The sequence below is a fragment of the Protopterus annectens genome, chromosome 1.part2 (assembly GCF_019279795.1).
Source record: "Protopterus annectens isolate FY-2018-M chromosome 1.part2, PAN1.0, whole genome shotgun sequence".
Taxonomy (NCBI): Eukaryota; Metazoa; Chordata; order Ceratodontiformes; family Protopteridae; genus Protopterus; species Protopterus annectens.
Genome location: NC_056727.1, coordinates 451560536 through 451579888, shown reverse-complemented (window position 1 = coordinate 451579888; position 19353 = coordinate 451560536). Strand labels below are relative to the sequence as shown.

The window sequence follows — 19353 nt, the reverse complement described above, 5'->3', positions numbered from 1 at the left end:
CTTAGCTTTAGAAGATTTCAGAATTATTCAATTCGTAAACGAAAATTCAGGCAGCGGCAGACAGGCACTTGCAAACTGCTTCTGCTTCATGCTCCTCAGCAAGAAAGACTGATATAATGGTGCCAGCTGCCTGTTTTTATACCCCTGATGACCTGAAATCAGCCCTGGAGCGATAGCATCCGACGCAGAAATACTAAGTCTTTGGTACTCGGGCCGACTGAGGGCTACCTGCAAGCAGATAACCCAACTGTGATGACTGCAACAGTGAAACACGCAGAACATCTGCTGCTGGGAAATTATCATGACAGACAGTAATCTGAGGTTACAACAGTCAGAGCCATTAATAAATAGCGGTTACTGCAAAACATACACGAAGGGAAAGAGCTGGAACAATGATACATTAATTTAATTTTGAAGCTATCAAAAGAAGCCACTCTTCTCATGAAGTTTAGATAGAGGAGACAAAAACTTGTGAAAGATATGTAGCTTTCTTGATGGATAAGGAGACACACCTTTATGAAGAATAAATCAACAGAAGAATGCGTGATGGTAGGATTGCTGCAGGTGCCATGGGTGAAAAAGATCCATCATGAGCACCTTCAGAAGATGGTCACCAATAATAGGTTCATAGGTGTGTACTAGGCTAATGGCCCTGGGGCCTTTACAAGCCTAGCCATAGGATTACCCTGGCAAGGAGCCAACTGACCTTAGCTCCCAGTGCCTCTGTCGAGTAGAGCCAATGGAGTTATCCCCGGGGTGAATTTTCTGTTACCCATCCATTCATAAAGATTTCTCTTGAAGAGGGTCCTTTAGCACAAAATGATATCACAATACAGAACAAAGTTACAATAAGCAAGAAGTAAATGAAGGTCCACAACTTTAAATACGCATATTTTCACTTCAGTCTACTCAACTTCTGTTACTTGTTTCTGCTGTTCTGTTTTGTTCTCTTACATAATCATGCTTGCTGCATTTCCATTTTAATATTTATAATGCATGACTTTACAATCAAATATTGTTGCATATGTTTTTCTCATTTTCTTTTGTGCCTTGCAGAAAAAAAAAGAACATAGGCAGACTGAAAGCAACGCCTGTACCTTTGATTAGTTCTGGTTTGTAACTCTTCTTCATGTGCTCCAAGAACTCATTGTAAAACACCTCAGACTGCTCAGCAGGCATGGCCATGTGGTAGTCAGGCTTGTTCCCTTTCAGGATACACTGTAGTGTGAACTGACTTATGCAAAGCACCTCATACTGCTTATCCATAACACTTTTAGACCAAGGCTTCTTATGCTCATCTTCAAACAGCCGCAAATTAAGGATCTTCCGAACCCTGGAGAAAAAAAAAAGGTGCTTTTATGTGAGTAACTTAAAAATGTCAGTCAACCTGTATGTAAATCAATACACCCTGCATGCAAGCACAATATGTACCATAGCTCTACTAATTAATAGCCATCATGAGCAGCATCAGTTTCCAAAAATGGTAAATTAGGCATGCTCAAAGCATCACACAGACTTTACGTTAAATAAAGGTACCATAGCCCATTCATTGCTTTAACCCAATGAATCGTGTTGGAACGGCTGTGAATTCAGTTTCTGCACCATGCCAGAATGAGAATACATGTCAACTTTTCCAACAGTCAGTATTACTGTTTCACATTGCATCCTGCATCACATTAAATGAAACAAAATCATTACTAAAAGCAAACCGTACACAGATACTATAACGTGACTGAACCAGTGCAGTGGTCACAGTGCTACCGTCACTCAAATTAGGTACATGTTACTGTGCTCCTACTGACACACTGTGTTGCAGGAGCAGAGCTGAAACTAGACACCTCTGTACTAACTGCGCAGTGTAGCAAAATGCTTTTAATTGATTATTGGTAGAATGAGGTTCAAGCTAGTATTCATCTTTCTCCGGATCAGTCACCATTTTCAAGGTATCCATTTCAAATGACATGGTGTTTCACTGAATATACACAATTTTCATTATGGTGTATTATAAGATGCCCATGTGTGACTTATCCACATAACTTGGAAGCACCATAATTAAAATCTATTAAGCACAGCGCTGTGCACCTTTCTGCGACCACAATGTGAACTCCATATTGGAAATTTTCAAACACTGTGAAGTAAAATTTCTTGTATCTTATGAGGGACACTAATGCAAAGCACAGAAGAAAAAAATAAAGTTGTTCAGTCATGCTCCAGCAATGAAAGGCTATATTATGCAGGCAGTACACATTTCATATTGTTTGTGCAGGCATGTGAACTGGACAACAAGAAAGTACAATTTTGTACCTACCATAAATGTAGATGTTAGAGTGTCTTCACTGCTGCAGTCATTACACTTGGGTTATCCTGCCGTCAGGCGGTCCCGCAGTCGGCCAGAGTTCTAAAGTCTTGGTCCAGCGTCAGTTGCTGTCGCCTCTTCCCTGACGTCAGTGCGTCAGGGGTATATAAGATGCAGCCAACGCCATTTTCTTCAGTTTTTCTTGCCCCAGATGTCAGGTGCCCCCAAAAAGGTAGGCAATACATATTGCTAATAAAACATACAATAATGTAAAAACAAAAACCTTCAGTAACCAGCAAATACACCACATAGGTAGTATAGTGTAGAAAGGTATAGATATGACCCAGGTAAGAAAGAGGGGATGGCGGATGGGTAACCAGGACTGCAGCAGTGAAGACACTCGAACATCTACATTTATGGTAGGTACAAAACTGTACTATGTTCATCGTGTTTGACTGCTGCAGTCATTACACTTGGGTTGAATCCCAAAGCTGAGTCTGGGTGGCTGGTTCTATAGAGGGTTTGGTGTGGCTATGAGGCCATGCACCACTGCAGTGGCAAAGCCAGCTCTGGATCTAGAATAAAGAGGCAAGTGGTAATGCTTGGTAAAGGTGTGCACTGAACTCCAAGTTGTAGCTTCCAAGATATCTTTGGTAGGTACTCCTCTAAGGTAGGCAGTAGAAGTGGCAGTTGCCCTGGTGGAATGTGGTCTAATATTACTAGGTACAGGTTTCCCATGTTGTGTGTAGCAGAACCGGATACAGTGTCCTATCCACTTTGAAATGGTCTGCTTTGAAATAGCCTTTCCCTGTGATCCTGCAGCATACGATACAAACAATTGTTCAGTTTTTCTGAAAGTCTTTGCTTTGTCCAAGTAGAAACATAACTGTCTGTGTATGTCCAAAAAGTGTAGAAGTCTCTCCCCTTTATTCTGGGGATTTGGATAAAAGGTTGGCAAGTGAATAATTTGGTTAAGAGCCACACTGGATACCACCTTAGGCATAAAGGTAGGGTTTGTTTTTAAAGAAACCCTGTCTTGATGAAAAATGATGAGATGCTCCACTGCCATTAGTGCCTGTAGTTCTGAGACTCTTCGTGCTAAGGTTATTGCCAGAAGCAGAGCAGTTTTCCATTATACATATTTTAACTCTGCTGAATTGGCTGGCTCGAAAGGAGGTAAAGTGAGTTTTTACAAGACAAAATTGAGGTACTAAGTAGGTGTTGGTGCTCTCCGGGGCGGTCTTATGTTTTTAGCCCCTCTGAGGTACTGCTTTAGCAATGGATGAGAGAAAATAGGAGGATCTGTGTTGTAATGAGCCAAGATGGCAGAGGCGTGGATCTTAATGGATGAGAAGGATAGTCCTTTGTCCAGCATCTCAGTTAAGTATTGTAGTATCTGAGGAATGTTTGGGACAAGAGGGTCAAGGCTTTGAGCCTGGTTCCAGGCACAGAATCTCTTCCACTTTTCTGAATAAGATTTCCTGGTGCTAGGCCTCCTGGCCTCCAAAATGACATCCATAACAGCTTTAGAGAGAGGTGTTGTCTGTTTGGCTAATAAATCTGCCATGCAGCCAGGTTTAAGGTTTTGAGCTGACTGTGCAAAATTGGATTGTTTTGTTGAGTCAGTAGGTGTGGAATTTGAGGCAAAATCCAAGGTGGGCCTTGAGCTAAGTTCTTTAAGATTGGGTACCAATGTTGGCGTGGCCAGTCTGGAGCAATCAGGATCATCTGTGGTTTTTCTTGTCTGGCTTTTAGGAGTACCTTTGAAAGGAGAGGCAGTGGTGGGAAGGCATAAACTTTTAGGCTTTTCCAGCTGAACGAAAGAGCATCCACTTTCCATGCTTGTGTGTGATAAGCCCTTGTGCAGAATTTTTGTAGTTGGCAATTCAGTGGGGAGGCAAAGAGATCTATGTCCGGGCACCCCCATTTTTGCGTTATCATGTTGAAGACTTGTGGATTTAATTTCCACTCATGAGGATTCATGATGTTTCTGCTTAAGTCGTCTGCCAAAGTATTTTTCTTTCCTGGCAGGAATTGTGCTTGCAGATGAACTTGGTAAGTTAGAGCTGTGTTCCACAAGGTCATGGCTTGTCTGCATAGGGGGTAAGAATGAGTGCCCCCTTGCTTGTTTATGTACCACATTACTGTGGTGTTGTCTGTCTTTAATAATAATTGTCCTGGATGCAGAAGGTCCTTGAAAGCTGTTAGGGCATTTTGTACAGCCAACATCTCTTTCTGATTGATATGGAGATGCATTTGGTCTGTGGTCCACCTGCTCTGAAGACATTTTCCTGCCATGTGTGCTCCCCAGGCGTAATCCGAAACATCTGTTGTTAAAGTCTGCCTGGCTGTGGCTAGAGTGAAAGGCTGACCCTTGTTGAGGTGACATACCTGTGCCCACCATCGAAACTCCTGTTGTAGGCAGGGAATTAGTGGTATTACTGTTTCCAAGCTGTGAGAGTGTTGAGTCCAAACACTTTTTAGGTACCATTGTAATTTCCTCATATGCAGTCTGGCATCTGGAATTGGTAGTATGCAGGATGCCATGAATCCCAAGGCCTGCAGAATTTTTCTTGCAGGGATTTGGGACTTTGTTGCCATCAATTGAAAATACTGAGTCAGTTGTCCTTGTTTGGTGTGAGATAAGCCATCTGGGCCATTGTATTTAAGCTGGCACCCAGGAATACTATCTCTTGTGAGGGCACTAGTTTCAACTTCTTTTCATTTACTGTGTACCCTAGGCAAATTAGCAACATTTTTACAAATGCCAGATGCTTTAGAAGAATGTCCTTGTTCTCTGCTTGAATCAGACAGTTGTCCAGGTATGGATATATTTGAATTCCTTCTTGTCTGCAAAATGCAATTACTGGTGCCAGGCACTTTGTGAAGACTCTTGGCGCAGTAGATAAGCCAGAGGGCAGTGCAGAGAATTGGTAGTGCATTGAACCAGCTATGAATCTGAGGTATCTTCTGCAATTTTGTCTGATAGGGACATGCAGGTATGCCTCTTTGAGGACCAAAGTAACAAGCCAAGCCTTCTTGCCCAACATGGGAAGTAGCTGCTGTAGTGTCAACATTTTGAATTTCGGAACATCCAGGTAAGTATTTAGAGTAGAAAGGTCTAATATGGGTCTCCAGGCTTTGTCCTTTCTGGGGACCAGGAAAAGTCTTGAGTAAAATCCTTGTCCTTGTTCCTGCTGTGGCACTTTTTGAATAGCTCTCATGTCCATGAGGGCTGCAATTTGCTTCTGTGCTTCTGCCCATTGATTTTGTGGCAGGTCTGGCATTCCTTTTAGCCTTGGTAAAGTGTGAAAGTGGAACCTGTAAACCTTGAGACACAATATTCAGAACCCATTTGTCTTGGGTGATTGCTTGCCAATTTTGTGAAAAAAGTGCTAGTTTTCCCCCTAAGGGAGCTGCCAAAAGGGAAGAGCTTGGCATTGGAAGGGGGAAGTCATTGGGACTGTTTCCTGTAAGGTTGTGACTTGTCTTCACCTCCTTTTGGGGTTGAAGCACCCCACTGTCTTGGTCTGTAAGAGCCTTGGGGCTGAGATCTGCCTCTTGGGCGTCTGTATCTGCCTCTTTGTGGCCTGTCTGACACTGGAAAGGACCAATTCTTTGTAGGCCAATTTCTGCTAAATCGAGGTGGCTGTATCTATAAGAAATCCTTCACTGTTTGCATAGATTTTGCCTTATCCTCCATTTTCTTTAATACCTCCACTGCCTTAACACCAAATAAAATATCTTGTTGTAAAGGAGCATCCAATAATTTTGCCTTAACATGATCTGGTAAACTTTGTTCTTTTAACCAAGCATGCCTTTGAATCACAGATCCTGTAACTGCTGCTCTACAAGAAGCCTCTAATGAATCAAAACCACACTGCAAAGTATGTTTTCCCACTTGTTCAGCTGCATGCAATAAATCCTGCATTTCCTTGTAGTCAGGATGTTCTGCACTTGTACTCATTTTCTGTTTTAACTGAGACATTAAATATTGTTGGTATTTAAGCATGTGAAACTGGAAATTTAAAGCCCTCACTGCTAAAGTTGCAGAAGTGTAAATTTTCTTCCCCCATCTGTCTAATGCTCTAGAATCCCTGTCAAAGGGAACTGGATTTTTAGCTGTGGAAGCCATTACCCCTTTGGGACCCTGGGAAATAGTTTCTGGGTCAGCAGTAGGGTTTTTATAAAGACATTTGTGAGAGTCAGGGACTCTGTAGTACCTGTCAGGCTTGACTGGAGCAGGGGGTAAAGAATCAGGATTTAAACTGGATTCAGAGAACACATCATCCACAATATCCAACACTGGCAGAATAGCAAGGGGCCTGTGTTGAGGCAATAAAAGAAAGTCTCTGAGCCTTTTCTTGGATTCTGAGTAATCCTGGCCCTCCCAATGGAAATGCTCCCTCATGGTATGTAAAGTTTCCCCAAAAGAATAATCCTCAGGAGGAGAGGCTGAAGGAATTGATTCTTCAGCATCAGAGTCCTCATAGGGGGGTAAAGAGTATCCCTGGTCTGAAGAGGAATCAGAATATATGGAAACCTGGTCAGAGGAATCATAGTCTGTATCCTGCCTAGGCCTTTTATCAGGAGGGGGATGGGAACCCCTGATCAGAGTAATTAAGTCTTCGGCCATTTTGAGCATCTGTTTTTTTAGGCATGGAGGCCTGTGCTGGTGAATGCTGTACTTGATTCTTTGTCTTTAGTGGAGTTTTAGACTTGGCTGCAGTTTTAATGGTAAGTTGTGAAGGTCTGAAAACACCCTCAGAAGCCGATGCCTGCTCAGCGGCTCCGGACCCATCTGAAGGGTTAGTCTCCGTAGGCCCAACACCTTCAGTATCCATAGACCTAGGTACCTCCACGTGGGAGTCGGAAGCTGCCTGTGGCTCTGAGGTAGCGGGTGTCAGACGAACCGGCGACTGGCCTGGAAGAGGCTTCGTTGTCGGTTTTGGACCTCGGATGCCTGTCCTTATCCTTTTGTCTCTGCGTTTTTTGTGCATTGCGGTCATCGGTTGTTCCGACGGCATGGTATAATTAAATCTTCGGCCAAAGTAATGGCGAGCAAAATCAAACTGACGTTTAATAGTGTGTTTGTTAAATCTAGCACAAAACCGACAACTAGTGACGTTGTGATCTTGGCCTAGGCATGGAAGACAGTAAGAATGAAAATCCCTATGAGGTATTTGCTTCCCACAAGAAATACAATTATTAACTTTTACTGACATCGGTCTGAGGCAAGAAAAAGTTTCCCCAACGGGGTACTTAGCTTTATTGAAGACTTCGGTTCTGAAATCAAATTTGATATCTCAGGAGTCGGCCGACCGGCACTTGCAAACTGCTTTTGCTTCGGGCACTGCGCGGCAAGAAACACTGAAGAAAATGGCATAGGCTGCATCTTGTATACCCCTGACGCACTGATGTCAGGGAAGAGGTGATAGCAACCGACACCTGACCAAGACTTTGGAACTCTGGCCGACTGCGGGACCGCCTGACGGCAGGATAACCCAAGTGTAATGACTGCAGCAGTGAAACACGATGAATATCCCTTTTCAGTCACAACCTTTTTCAAAGACTTTAAAAGGTGTTACGTGGAGGCTGTAAGATTTAAACTTGCATTATAATAAATATTAAAAAAAAACACTCTGCAGATGAATAACTGTTATAAGGCAGGTGTTTATAACTGTTTTAATTAACCACCCCACCCTGAAAAGAATGTCATTTGGGTTTGTATAGTTTTCAATGAAATTTGCCTTTTAACAGATCAAACAATCACTGAATTCCACTTTGACCAGTCACAAGCCATTCTGCAGAAATTTATGCTGACCACCACTCAGGAAGAAAATTATTTAATTAGTGGCAGTTATGGAGCAGAACACCCTTAACATTTGTCACAGTGGAAAAGGTCAATAAACAAAATAAATATTACTGGTAGAATCTCTGTATATCTAAGGGAAGGGATCATCTTTACTCTAAGTGAACCTTTTAAGCCATGCATCACATCAGAACATCCATGCCAGTGAAGACAATGACTCTACTAAAGATTTCAATATTTCCGAATGTAATGAATAATGCAAAGACAAAGAGCTTTCAAAAGAGGCAATCACAACAAAGCCTGTAGCAGAAAAAGGATCAAGGCTTATCGAACAAAAAACTCATGCAATCTGTTTTTATTAGAACCATTTCCCCTTAAGTAAACTCTTACATTTGTACCAAAGCAGTCTGACAGATGGGTAGTGGTGGCAGCAACATTAGATTTGAGTACAAAATGCATGTCTAGGTAATTCCGATTCAGTATCACAGCTCAGAAAAATCATCTCCCTCATCACACCAATCCACGTACCCAGCACCCAAGACAGTGCATCCCATAGGGAATCCTTAAAGTCCGCCAATTCAACGCACTCCTAGAAAATATGTTCTCAAGTACCTCTTTTTTCCCCATCACACCTCCAACATTTGCTGTCTACCGGAGGAAAAATTCTCTGGAGTCTACTTGGAGTAAAAAAATATCTATGTAAACATTTCCAAGCAAACATCCTAAGTCTTCTAGACTCTGTTGCATATTTATGAGACCAACATAAATCCTCCCACGGTTTCTTTGTGAACTGCTTATCCAATCTCTCTTTCCAATCCTTTCTAACCTCCTCTGAATGATTCTTATATTTATCATGCAATATTGTATATGCTCTATTAATTATTCTCTTTTCAATGGCAGCTTCTTTTCTAGATTCTACTAAAAACTCTGCCAGTGCTGGTCTTTTGTTTAGGACCCCTCTATTTCTTTCCCTTTGCCTATACTCTGATATCAATCCTTAATAGGGAAGGCAATCTCTAACCTGCAGCCCAAATAAATGCTAGGCTTCTTCACATTCTATTGCCTGTTCATCTCTAGTTATTTGCTCCCAATACTTCGGTTCTTTTGCCAGTTTCCTCCAATAAATTCCAGCCAGGCCCCTCTTGTCTATTGTCTATATCCCTAATTGCAGTCACTCCTATCAGCAGAATCACCTTTCTCCATTCCCTTGTTGGCTTAGTTCTTAGAATATTTTCTGCTACTTTATGGATATAATATTCTGTATGATTACTGTTATTCATCTTAAAGGCCTGCATCCAAAATCCTACTTTCTCCTTGTTTCTTGAGATCCCCCCCATTTCAATATCATCCCTTTCCACTTTGAATTATAGTTTTCTGTTTGTGCTATGTATTGCTCTGAAATGCCTCTTCAAATTGGGTAATCCCAATCTGCCCTGTTCTGCTGGAAGAATTGGCTTATCCCACTTGACTTTTGCCGTCTTCCTCTCCCAGAAAATGTCCTTCAGCTCTTTATTAATTGCTGCCCACAACTTCTTCTCTGGTTGATAAAAACATACCTGACCCATGTATAAGACTAAAGGGACTAAAAACATCTTGACTGCTTGTATCTTACTATCCATGCCCATATGATAAAAGCTTCCATTTTCTCAGTTTTTGTATTATCTTTTTAGTCTCTTCCTAAATATTCTTAGCTGCCACACCAGAATCATTTTTAGCCCATACTCCTAAATACTTCATTTTATCATGTCCCCATAAGTACAGTTATTGCTGAACCAATTTGTGTGTGGATAACATAACTTACAGCTACTGCCTTTGTTTTTGCTTTATTAATTTTGTATCCCGAAAATATGTGAAACGGTCTCAAAATTTTCCATAACACTGTAATGTCTCTTTCTGGTTTTGTCAGGTATAAAATAATATCTGCAAGTAGAGGCAGCTTTTCTGGACTACCATACCAATTACATCCTTGAATTTCGAGTCCTTTATTTTATTTGCTAGTGGTTCAAAATATAATACAAAAGGTAAAGAGGACACCCCTGCCTGGTTCCTCTGCTCAAGCAAAAAATATCAGAGAGGATCCCACTCACTTTAACTTTCACCTCCGATCCTTCATATACCCTTCCTAATCGACCTTAAATTTTTTTCAGGAAATGCAAATGCTTCCATTGCCCTGCTCATAAAATCTCAGCTTACTCTGTCAAATGCTTTACCTGCATCAAGACCCACCAACAACAATGGTATTTTCTTACATTTGGCTTCCCTTTGGATCATCAGTGTTCTGTTAACGTTGTCAAATGTTTGCCTTCCCCTCCAGGAGCGGCCTTAGGTCAACTGGTGCCCTAGGCAAAAGAGCACCATGGTGCCCCCCACCACATCACCTGCTGCCCCCATCCTGGTCTACCTACACCAAATAAATACTGGAAAAGTGCCCCTAGTAGAGTGGTGCCCTAGGCGGCCACCTAGTTGGCCTATGCCTAAGGTCGGCTATGCTTCCCTCCACAAAACCACATGGATCCATATCTAGCAATTTTGGCATTACTTTTGTCATTCTTTTAGCCATAATAGACATTAACACTTTATAATCATGGTTTAGTATTGAAATGGGCCTGTATGAACCCGGGACTGATGGATCTTTACCCTCTTTAGGTATTATAGCTATCACTGCTTTCTTCCAGGATGTTGGTACTTATCTTCCTCTTAAAATATGTTAAACAAAACCTTCCAGATCTTTATCAGTTTTTCCCCTCCTAGCATCTAAACTTCCACAGGAATACCAACTATTCCTGGGGGCTTTCCTGTAGATCGGTTAAACATCACAATTTTTATCTCACCTCCTCCTATCCTAAGCGTTAGTAATTGGGCCTCAACTACCTCTAACCTTGGCATATTTAATTCTTCCATAAACATTTCCATTTGTATCATTTCTTGATTTCCATATTTCTCTGCTTTATACAGACTTTCACAGAATTTCCGAAATACTTCTAATACCTCTACAGGATCTCCTGTTACCTTCCTTGTTACAGACTCCCTAAGCTTGGTGATAGCCCTTTCTATTTTCTGTTGCGTGAGCCTTTGTGTAAAAGTTTTTGTGTTCTACTGTTATCAAAAAACAGTTGCTTAACAGCAATCTTTCCAAACTTGTGCATATTATGGAGGTAATCCCTTATTTTCTGCTTAGCATTCTGCAGTTGATCCTCTTGTTCTGTGAGATCCCCCTATTCTGCAATACTTTAACATGTCAGTCCCTCTAATAATTATTGTTACCTCTTAACCATAGCTCCCTTTCTTTTATTTCCACCCTATTTTAAGCTCCACCTTAATTTTATCCCACTCCCTACTATATTTTCAGAAGAAATTTCTATCCTCCAATAGCTCCTGAATAATTTCCACTACCCATTCCTTAAATTCCTTTCTTTTCAACAGACAGGTAGGAAAGCACTAGTGTCTCATTTTTAATTTATTACCCTGTGTTTTTATTAGAGTTGTTATGGGTGCATGATCTGAAACAGTTTTTGGGTGCATATCAAGACCTTCAATTAAATGCACATGTTCCTGTGAAATGTAAATTCTGTCCAGTCTAGTCCAGTTTTTATATTTTGGGGGATAATATGTAAATTCACTCCAAACTCCTATTACTGAATTCACATCTACCAAGCCAAATATCTTCATAAATGTCTTCAAAAATCTACCCTCCTTTGTTATACTTTCCCTACTGGGCCCCCAGACATATCTTCACTGTTGCAAATCACATTCCAGTCCCCATCTATAAGTAATATTCCTTGCTGAAAACTGATTATTTCTCCAAGAATTTCTCATGCTGTATTATAGCAGTTTTAGTTGGACTATAAATACATGCAAGTGCAATCCTCTTCCCTTGCCAGTAGCCCCTTAGCACTACAAATCTGCCATCATCTTTGTTATCCTCTTCTATCACTATTGGACCTCCTCCTACAATTAAATTAAGTACTCCTCTTTTCCTTTGTTCCAAGTATTCTGCTGAATAACCATCCTGAAAACTTTTCTTTATGAAATGCACAAGTTCAGTTCTGTGCGTGTCTTCAGTAACACAGCTATTTGCACTCTACATATTTTACTATAGTTCACTACTCTATTTTTTTGCATTTAACTGTGAGACTGTTGACATTTAAAGACATTACAGAAAGCTTCATTCATTAAAAAGTTTTTATTCCCACTATTATGTAGAACACCTTTTTTGTGAAATGTCTACTTCCAGCTTTTATGTTACATGCATACATTGTTTGACAGGTTGAACTTTTATACAGCTATTTCTTGTCATATCCATTTCAGCCTATGTCACATCTTATAAAAACTTTTTGCTTTATTGAAAGCCCTAAAAAAAAAAAAACATGCCCCAATATCCCCCTAAAACCTGTCAACTTAATACTAACACACAAAACTATGTACATCTTCAAATACTAAAAAGTGTTATCCTCCTAACAAGAACAAAAGTCCCAAACTGACAGCCACACTCAAAGACTTGAGTTAACCTAAAAGACAGGTTAAACATGCTAAGATGCATGGTGCGGCCTGTGCTTCTACTAAGTGCTAATTGGTTTTGTCTTTTTCTTTATAGCTCTCCCAGCTGATAATCCCCTCTATTATCTTATCCTCTAGTACTTAAGTGCTTGTGGAAACAGGTTAATTTGTTTTGTTTCCAAAGTAGTAACCTTCATGTCCTTAATATAATCCCATTCTTCTAGTACAGGTAAACAAAACAAGCTTATCTTTGTTTTCAACCGTTTACAACATGCTTGCCTAGCCAATCATCTGCCTATATGGGAGAAAAAGACTTCACAAACAATGAGGATGCCTGAGATGCAAGTATTAAATAAGTACAAGGATAGAGACCTGTAGCACTCCTCCTCCTACATATATCACAGTATTACCATTATCTTCTATCCAACATTCCAGCTCACCACTAAACTGGAAATAACGTTTGGCAATTTATTAACTAACAGTTTGTGGTCTATCCTGTCAAAGGCTGATGAAAAATCAACATACATAATATGTCAGTATAAATGTTATTTTTGCCGACTCCAATAACATGTGACCACATCTTTCCTTAGTGGAAGTGTGCTGATGTAGGTTACATTTTACTTCATTTTCCAAGTCTCACTGAAGAATCTTCAGGACCAGGTATTCATTTGCCTTCATTCGATAAAGATCTTATCGCCATATAATTATTTACAGATTCATGTAAGCTTTTTCTTCTATAGCCTGGTTTAATAATTAACATTTTCTACTCTGAATGTATGTGGGCTTCTCTGAAACTGGCAGGTTTTGGTATTTTCACTGCAATTTCCCTTAAGAGATTTCAGGTGTATATGTTATGCCATCACTATTTGCGGATTTCGCAAAATCTGACTTCTTAAAGATGTCAAAGCTCTCATCTACTGTAAATGTAACTTTCTCAAAGGCAGAGGCCTTATAGTCTACATATAATTCTGAGGAGTTTGCCAACAGTACTGCTACTTCCTTTCCTTCCTCCTTATAAATTTTGTAAGTACACTAACGTTTGTTTGCCAATGACCCTCTCTCTCTACCCTTTCTTAGATACCAAAAGATGATCTTTTTATTACCTTTAACACACAATGCAATTTTCCTCACATTATTTGATCACTTTTGGCACTTATATTTATGATCATGATATGAAAAAAGAAAAAAAGTGATCTTCCAAGGCACTTGCAGCATTTACAACTGAAGTTGACATACAACTGAAGTTGACAGCCCAGAAGAAGGGACTACTTCATATAGGGTCAGACCGATCATTCCCCAGTTTTGGGACAACAGTATCAGTCCATGAATAAGAAAGGCGTTCACTGAAAAACTCAATAATAAATCCAAAAGTAAGGCAAGTACTACCATGCTGTATATGAAGCAACTTCACTTTATTAAAACAACAAAAGCAGTATCATAAGCACTTTTGGGTAAATCCCTTCATCAGACGATAAAACATAGTATCTAATATAGTACAACACAATGTTTTTGTTAGTGTTTTATCATCTGATGAAAGGATTTACCCGAAAGCGATTATGATACTGCTGTTATTGTTTTAATAAAGTGAAGTTGCTTCATACATAGCATGGTAGTACTTGCCTTACTTTTGGATTTACTATCTGGATTTTTTTGGCAGTACTTTCAGTGGAAGGAGTCCTTTACGTTTTGTTCTTTACACTGAAAAACTCATTCAAGACCCTCAAGATAAGAGTACAATGAGATGTATAGTCTTTATATTTTAAGTAAGAATAACCCACAGAGGAGATGAACATTTACATTTTGCCCCTATCCATGAGGGAGAAGAGTGCGAAACCATAAGAGAATGTGCGGCTACGCATCCATTCCCACAGCTTACATTTTAATACTATAAGAGAAGTATTTTGTTTGTGGACAAGAAAACAATTCCAAAGAAGTTGTATTCTCTGTGATACAATATTTATAATCTCCAACATATTGCGTTTATGTTGTAAAAGAGAAAGATATCTTGGAGTGGGTGTTTAGCTATATAGCCATCCATCCTTTGTTGACTGGGTTAGTCACACTAGGCTAATGACCTTTTTTCAGGGGAGGCCTGAGGTGGTAGTCATACTGGTACAGGAAATTTATCCAGGGCTTGGGGGAATTTCTCCTACTCTTTTCAATAGCTGCCATGGGTTCTTCAACATCCACCTGAGCTACCACCAGCACAAGACCTCAGTTTAACATCTCAACCAAGGCCTCTATTGGTCTTTTGAGATCATTATCTTGTCTAATCGGTCTGGAAGTGAAATGTTCTGTTACAAATAGGGAGACACTGCTATCTTTAGTGCTTTCATCTACTGCAGTGGCCCAATGTGTGTGGAACATGCAGAAATAGCGCACTGATCAGGTCTCTGTGATTATGCATATATTAATGTTTTCCAAGGTAAGGAGCTATAGTGAGTGGATTTTTTGTTAAGGCTCCCAGCATTAAGCAGCAATAACTTTATGTTATTTGTTACGGTGGAAACTTCTGAGGACCAACATTGTCTAAAAAAGGTACTTACAGGGGTGGGCAATGTTTTTGCCAATATATTTAAAAGCCTTAGAGGTAGATGTAGGCCATCCCTGACAAAGCAGTTAAGACTATCATCTCCTACCAGGATGACACATACTGGACCCCATTTGACTGGCACCAGAAGCTAAGCAAGTTGTTGAAATCAATAACCTTTTGCTCATATTTTGGCATCATTCTTGGTGATGACAAGATGTTGTTCAAGGCTGGGTTCACACCTGCCTCGAATAGACATTCCAAGTGCTCGGTCATGTCTTTCTTTATACAGTCTAGGGGATCTCTGTTAGTTGGAGTTTTCAGAAACTCGAAATTCATATTGGTGAGACAATATGATCAAATTTCTGAAAACACAAGCAATAAAAAAAAACCACAAAAATCTATCTTTTTTTAAGGTTTTGCAGGGAAGCAAGCCCTCCCTGCATTCCACAACACCCCCTGCTAATTATATATACCAACTCTGACATAGCACTACATTGTCCTCACTGTACCACGATCTCCATTCAAAAGCTTTGAGTTTTCAGAAAATCGATCCTTTCATCTCACTGATATGAGTTTCAAGTTACTGAAAACTCAATCAACTGAAAGGGATCCAGGAGATGAAGGAGATATGTCTCAAGTCATTTACACACACATTTACTTTCTGTCATATGAATACTTGTGATACAAGGACTTGACAGTCTGCTAAGGAGGTGAACCCTGGCACCTGAAAGGCAACTTACTGTGACTCCCCCCCTCCTTCACAGCCTGGTGATCAAGGCATCGATGTATTGCACAATGGAGTCACCCATGACTAGGATGTTGGATTGTGTTGATCCTTGCTTTTAAAATCATTAATTTTCAATTTTTTTATCTTCAGTAATCTGCTTCTAATACTCACCACACGTCCACTTTGTCGAGTTACATTTTCTGTCAAGTTTGTATGTCTCCTGCCATGTGCAGAAATTCTTCCCTTTTCCTTCTGAACCTGTGCATCACATCCTTAGTAAAGTCTACCTTCCATTTATCTCTGTTCCAGCAAATAGTTTCTCCCCACTGAAGTACTTAAGTATAATTTGGTCTCGTCACAATCAGTTACAACCTGTGTACTTTTTTTTTTAGCAAACATGTAGGATAAAGTTGTAGTTCAAGTACTGTTCTACTCTGGCTTGATACAACCATTTAGAGATTTTCAATTTAGGTCAGTCATTGCATAAACAAATATGCATGCTCACACGTCTACAAATAAATGCGTTAACATGCATATATGCGTGTGTGTGTGTGTATATTACACATATATATACATATATATATATATATATATATATATATATATATATATACACACATATATATATATATATATATATATACATATAAAAACATACACAAACACAAACATGTATACTCACTCACATAGTTACTATTCATTTCGTCTAGACATCATTTATTGGGCCTCAATTTATTTAAAATATTTAGCAAACACCTAGTTCAGTGATCAGAGTTCATAAAGTCCAAGCAGGTGTAAGAGAGGATTTGCCCCCATGAACAACACATGGAACATTTGGAAAGGAGTTTCACTGGCTTAGGTTCAATAAATAACTTGGACGATTTGTAAGAAAATAATGTATCACTTGATAATTCAGAATGTAATATGTACATACAAACATGCACATGTATATACATATTTAAAGCATGCACATGCATCACTGTGTACTTTAGGCGCTGTCCTGGTTGAGCTGTCATATGCTGCCTTTGTGGTTCTAGACTGCAACCAAAACAGAAATGAAGGAGCCAAGTCAGTGGTGCAGAGAGATAAAAGCCCAGGAATGATTAGTGATCAGATGCTGCAGGAGCTGGCTGAAGAAGGTGGACGTTGGCTCACCCATCTTGGGGGAAAGAAGCTAAGCCCACTGGAGACTGGGTTGGGCGTCACAGCAAGAACTACCAGCAGGAATCATAACAGGGTACTCGCACTAGTGTATGCTCTAGCTGATCACATGTGAAACTGCATATGTTTTGGGGCTGTTACTAGGCATGCATAGGTCAAATGAAGTGGGGATGTGGCAATTAGGGTCTCCTTTCAGATAAAGCCATTTCATTCTGTTGAAGTCTTTCTCAGTATCCACACTCAATACCAATAAAAGATGCTCCTTTCTAGCTGAATCAACAAATTACTTTGTCTTTGCTGAACAGACCCAGGATATCATAACAAACACACAGTGATCGCTATGGATTAACTTTGGAAAAAAGCAAAGTGATCTTACAAGACACATAGATTCGGACCGATCATTCCCCAGTTTAGGAACAACAGTGACAAGAGTATCATTCCCTGAACAAGAACAGCTCTCAATCAAAAACCTCATTCAAGACCCTCAGGGACATAATGACATGTACAGTTCTAGGTGAAGTCTGTATTGTCCCACAGTCTTAGTGTGAGAATATTTCTCTATGGCTAAATCAGATCATCATCTTTGGGTGAAAGAAGAAAGATACGAGAAATTAAATAGTCTCTCAGAGTTCTCCTTTTCTTTGCCCTTGGTGTTATTCTTCTCACTGCAATAAGTCCTACAAAACATCTAGAGAAAACTCAAATAGTCCTGCTGGGTAGTCAAGTCTCCAGACATGTATATGTATCTTGTTGCCACATTTCAGTAACAAATTATGTGTTGGGTCTGGCCTTCCTTATCTCCTTCAAAGTACACAATTCTAAAGGACCCTAGACCAGGCTCCATTTTTTCTTTTAAAGACTTCATTAGCTTTAAACACAGCCTGGTCTCTTAAGGGACATGCCTCTCTTACCGTTAATCTGTAAAAGGACAAGCCAATCCAAACAGGTCTCACACTCAGCTGTTTGGCCCTCCACTCCTCTCTTGAGCAGGATCTCAGTTTCCATGCCAAGGTCACCTTCAGCATAAATAACAGAAAGGTATGTCAAAATGTATTCATGTTCATAGGGGCTCAAGGGATGATTTAATTAGCAGAGAAAGTTAAAAGAAGAGTAAAATTATGAATAACTTGGATGTTTACAATCTGTGCACATACTGTCTATTTTAGCAAAGTGATGGTGAGAGGGAGAACAATATCTCCCAAGTCCATGTGTCTACAAAAGGCTTTCCGTACATCTTTCAACCAGGGTGAGACACAGTAGCCTGGAAAGAGTGATCAGAGGTGCTCCATGTGATTCTCATAATTCAGTTCCCCACTTTGATTGGTAAAGCCAGCAGAGAAGTGGGCTACATAAGTAAGATGAGATCTCAACCGTCAGTCCTAAGAAGCCAGGAGGATCTAGCAATGGTTAGTCTTAAAGTGTATAAATGCCTTTTGAGGGTCTATATTAAAATCGCAAAACCCACATTCATCGACACATAAATGTCAAAAACCAAATACAGTGAAAGACGAAAAACGCGAACGCCACAACAAACGTATTCCCGGAAGCAGCAGCGCCATACAGGTAAGGAAAACCCAACGTAAAAAAACTTAAGCAAAACACTTTTTAAAACTTTTTTGCAGGGGAGTAAGCACCCCCCCCACACTTAAATATACCAACTCTGAGACCGCACTACAGTGGGAAAAAGGATTTATTTCCTCATCCCCATGATCACCCTGCTGGCCAAAAAAAGGACGTTCGACATTCGGGATTCGCTTTTTTCGCTCTTCAGTATTTTTGCACTTCGACATTTATGTGTCGATGAATGTGGATTTGCGAAAGTAAGTTTTCGTGATTCTGACATAGACCCCCTTTTGATACATGTTAGGTAAACTAGTGGCTAAGACAGTACACTGATCTCTTGGTATGGAAGGGACGCACGCAGATAAAAATGTTCCTAAGTCTTCCAAGTTGAAACTGTACCACTGAAAGATACTCCAAACCAAACAGCAACAAAGCACTCCCAAATAAAACTGAGTGGCTTAGGACCACATATGAAACACATATTTACTGAAATTAAAAATATACTATGCAAGCTTTCATGCACCAAGACTCTTCTTTTTGTTCATCTAGACTGGACTCCTAGAAGCAAATAAAGTCTGGTTAGTATACATTGATGCAATCCGTAAAGTTCTTTCAAACTGATAAAGTCTACTGACATACAAGGAAAAAATGCTGAGGCTTTCCACAGTAAGGCTAGAAAGGCTGCACACACTAGTGGAAGGCAGGCCACTGTTCAAGCATTGAAGTCAATTTCCTAAAATGCCCCCAAGGGCCATCTCAACAGG

At 40.1% G+C, this 19353-nt stretch overlaps 1 protein-coding gene across 1 annotated transcript in view; it reads right to left on the bottom strand.

Moving 5' to 3' along the window:
* The window catches only part of DTD1 (D-aminoacyl-tRNA deacylase 1), a 1026657-nt gene that overhangs the window by 846962 nt on the left and 160342 nt on the right, over nucleotides 1-19353 (bottom strand). The window contains exon 3 of the mRNA XM_044057001.1: nucleotides 1098-1333. Within this exon, the coding sequence (XP_043912936.1) occupies nucleotides 1098-1333 (236 nt within the window). The remainder of the gene's footprint in view (nucleotides 1-1097; nucleotides 1334-19353) is intronic.